General features: G+C 43.4%; 1 protein-coding gene across 1 annotated transcript in view; it reads left to right on the forward strand.

The window, feature by feature from the left end:
• Nucleotides 1-2,757, forward strand: part of LOC119349987 (disease resistance protein RGA5-like) — a 5,176-nt gene extending 2,419 nt beyond the window's left edge. The window contains exon 3 of the mRNA XM_037618055.1: nt 840-2,757. Within this exon, the coding sequence (XP_037473952.1) occupies nt 840-2,757 (1,918 nt within the window). The remainder of the gene's footprint in view (nt 1-839) is intronic.
• Nucleotides 2,758-4,396: the final 1,639 nt, after the last annotated feature.

Here is a 4,396-nt window from a genome sequence, read left to right on the forward strand (position 1 = left end):
GGGATTACGTGAGAGTCGTGGGTCGCCTAGTTGCGGGAAAAAGATGTTTCCTACTCAATGGCATACTGTTGTATGTGCTACAAACTGTAACCACTATTCATTAACATGTAACATGTGCATCACAACAGTATGTATGGTTGTTTTTAACAGTATGTAAGTGGTTAACAGTGTACACATGGATACTTCACAAATATTAATTGTTTAGTGTGTGTCTCGGCCTAACATTTAGTTTGTTAAATTTACGCATTAGTCAATGGAAATTTAAGGTACTCTCAGTCATACTGCAAATCCATGGCCTTTCGGAGTGGAACGCTTGCCCTTTCTAGGCCATTCCAGGACAATGCTTAGCTGATATAATTTACATAATGCCACCGAGTTTATCTACATATGCACCTCCTGCTTTCGTCGAACATTTGTTCATATATATCATTGTTATGTGGTCTACTTTCACTCAATCACTCGAATTATATGTTAAGGCGGTTTCGAATTTCGTACCAAATGCACAAATCTAAGCCCAGGTCTAAGATAAAGCAATTCAAATGGCATAGTTCATAATCGAGGCACAAGTCTGACAAAGCCAGTCAATAGTCAGAATTACATGCTATTTTCTCTACTGTTCAGATGATACATTAAGAATGTAAACCGGATTCATTTTAATATAGACATTAGTATTATTTATGTGCATCAAAAGTATAGAAGCTTGTACTAGAATTAACTGAATTTTCCAGTCCCCAGTTGAATACAAATCTTTCCACTTAGTACTATAAATACCCTGTAAACCTTGCTTCTATACTCACACATACACTTTCATGACAAATTTCCACAAAACTATATTGCAGGTACTTCATCATAGTTGATGATATATGGGATATTCCAACATGGCAAACTTTGGATTGTGCATTGCTCAAGAATAGTAGTGGAAGTGTTATAATGACCACAACGCGTATACATGATGTAGCTCAATCATGTTGCTCTTCTCATGGCAATGGAATCTACAACATCCAACCACTTAGTGATGCTAGCTCAAGGAAGTTGTTCTTCAAAAGAATATTTGGCCGTGAAAAGAAGTGCCCTGCTAGCTTGAGAGAAGTCTCAGAAGATATTCTAAAAAAATGTGGTGGTTTACCACTGGCTATCAATGCCATATCTAGCTTATTGGCTACTGGAAGAACAAAAGAAGAGTGGGATCGTGTGCGGCACTCTATTTGCTTTGCACAAGGCAAAAATTCTGACATTGATGCCATGGCTTACATATTATCGCTGAGCTACTTTGACCTCCCCCTTCATCTAAGAAGTTGCCTATTGTACTTGACTATGTTTCCGGAAGATTGTCGTGTTAAAAGGGTGCGTTTGGTTCATTTATGGATTTCTGAGGGTTTTATCCACGGCGAAGACGGAGAAAATCTTGTTGAATTAGGAGAGACATATTTCCATGAGCTTGTTAACAGAAGTTTAATACAACCTGTTGACATAAAGTTTGGTAAGGCATTATATTGCCAAGTCCATGACACCGTCCTTGATTTCCTCATTTATATGTCTTCTGAAGAGAACTTCTCTACTTTGTTAAGCAATAAAGCAAAGTTAGATTGCATTAGCACTGTTCGTCGAGTCTCTTTGATGGGAAATGAAGATCCAGGAATCATCGAGAAATTGGATTTCTCACATGTTCGATCACTCATTACCTTTGAGCCTACACAACAGTTGCCTTCCCTTGTTAAGTCAAATGCTCTGCGTGTACTGGACCTAGAATATTGTTCTCAATTTGGAAATCATCATGTCAAAGATATTGGAAGACTTCTTCAGCTGCGGTACTTGAACATCGAAGGAACATCTATAACGGAGCTTCCTAAACAAGTTGGAAACTTCAAATTTCTGGAGACTCTAATCACACCACGCTATGAATTATTTGTGGTGCCTGAATCAATTACTCGTCTAAAACGACTGGCACGCCTGTCTGTTTCAGAAAAAACTATATTTCCTGATGGGATTGGAAACATGAAGAACTTACAAATGCTTCGGGATATAAATCCCTTTATGCAATCACTGAACTTTGTAGAAGGGCTTGGCAATCTAATAAATCTAAGGAAGCTGGGAATTTATTGGGACACCAGGGACTCTGACATTCGAAGTTCTATGAAAGAGAAGTTAGCGGTGTCCCTCTGTAAACTGGATGATTGTAAGCTTTGCAACCTGTGCATTACATTTTGTTTGGGAGAAGAGGATGGCTTCATACGGGATTTGTGCTTCCGGAGCCTCAACAGTGTTCGTAAAATTTATCTTGCTCATGGAGAAATCCGTTGGATTACCAGGTGGCTAATTTCACTTCCTAATCTAGAAAAATTATGCATTAATAGTGGGGACATAGAGCAGCGGGATGTTGAGATGCTTGCAAGCATATCGACCCTGGTCAAATTTGATTTGAACGCTGACTGGGAAGCTCCGATCATCATCACTGGTGGATTTGAACAGTTACAGAAGTTTTACGTTGGTGTTTTTAATGGCTTGATGTTTGAAGAGGGCACTATGCCGAATCTCAAAGAGCTTACACTTGTTGTTAACCTATTTTGGTTCAAATCTTCCGGTAGTGGTTTCGATTTTGGCATCCAGCACCTATCCAGCCTTGCTAGCCTCCGTGTCACCATGTTTTTCTCTAAAGTAAGCTATGAGTACGTGGATGCTGCGGAGGATGCTTTCAATGTCATGGCCAAGACACACCCGAACCGCCCCACATTGGAAATTTCCATATATGAAGAGTAAGAAATAAGGATGTTGAATTGGAGTATTTTGTAAAGAGCGACCATAGGGTGTTTTGCAGTAACCATCAGTAAAGAAAAATTCTAGAGTATTTTGTAATGAGCAACAATAACAATGCTGAATTGTATGATGCTTTTGACTCTTTGATTTTGGTTTATTCTGCTGCTGACGAATACCACTTGCCAACGAATTCATATGATTGTCCTCTTCCAAAAGAATTGTCCCAGGTGTGCTCTCTTATTCAGTTCCAGGCGTGCAGGAGAGGTTAGGATCAATGGACGTCAACGCTCTGCATCTCATATAGACCTTTCTTTGCCAGTACTACAATTAGCACTTCTGCAGTAGGATTTGTACCGAGAGATCATTTTTTTCCCGCTGAAACCATTTTATTATTTCCTCTTGTCAATAGAGGTTTTAGTACGTATTACCCGGAACATATCAAATTTTTAGCTAATAATAGTACCATGCAACATTACGCGGCATGGTAATTAAGAGTGTGGTTGACAGAATGACTGGGAGGATCGTGAACCTATAGCAAGATCGATCAGACGAAAATATGGAAAATAGTTCATCCACCAGCCATACAAACATGTCGGGCCCTGAACAAAAACACACTACATACTCTTTTTATCATTTGAGATCATGAACCGCTTCCAGTAGCCACCGTTTGGGTGCTAGCGGTTCATGATCTTAAATGGTAAAACCCTAAGATACAATTTTGGTGTACGTGGCCATGGCTGGCACGCACTTCGGCCCTGTGTCGCCACCCTGCGTCGGGAAATGGGCGGCGTCCGCCGCCGGCCACAAGCAGGCCGCCCGCGGCGCCGCCGGTGCCGGAGACGAGGCAGGGGCGGGAACAGGTTCAAACTGAGAGAGGGACACTTCAGCGAGTGGATGAGCCCTGCCAGTCAAGCTGCCGGGCTGCAGGCCCAGTCTATCCGAAAAAGGCTTTCGCCCCGCTTTATAAATAAAGCAAACCGCCAAGAGCACACATACACGGACTAGTTCAACACACACACACAACCGAGAGGCACACCAAAAGTACAAAGATTCTGCTGAGGGCACAGCTCAACAAGCCAAAAACACACACAAAAAAAGAAAAGGCGGCCGCAGCCGGCGACGACGACGTCAATCATCTAATCAGGCTCTGGAGGAGGCGGCGGGAGCGGCGGCGATAGGCGGACGGCCATCGAGCGGAGGTCGGCGATGAAGGTGGTGATGATGTCCCGATCCTAAGGGCGGCTAAGCGGCCGCCAGAGCTGCAAGAAACCAGACAATTTGAAGAGAGCGTCAGTGGCACGTCGGAGAGGGATGCGCTGAATCACGAGCCTATTACGGATGGTCCAGAGGGTCCACGCGAGTTCCCCAATCTCGAGCCACCTAATGTGGAGAGAGGGCAGGGGGAGTTCTGGAGTTCGGCAAAGAGGTCAGGGAAGTTGTTATGGCACCAATCCCCTCCCATCACTTGTCTAAAGCAGCTCCAAACGAATTGTGCGGACACACAGGAGAAGAAGATGCGATTGGAGTCTTCTGGAGTCCCACACAGCGGGCAGAGGCCAGTCCCAGGACCATTGCGTTTGCGAACCTCCACCCCAGACGGGAGCAGACCGCGGATCCATTGCCACATGAAGATCCGAATTTT

The sequence above is a fragment of the Triticum dicoccoides genome, chromosome 1B, assembly GCF_002162155.2.
Source record: "Triticum dicoccoides isolate Atlit2015 ecotype Zavitan chromosome 1B, WEW_v2.0, whole genome shotgun sequence".
NCBI lineage: Eukaryota > Viridiplantae > Streptophyta > Magnoliopsida > Poales > Poaceae > Triticum > Triticum dicoccoides.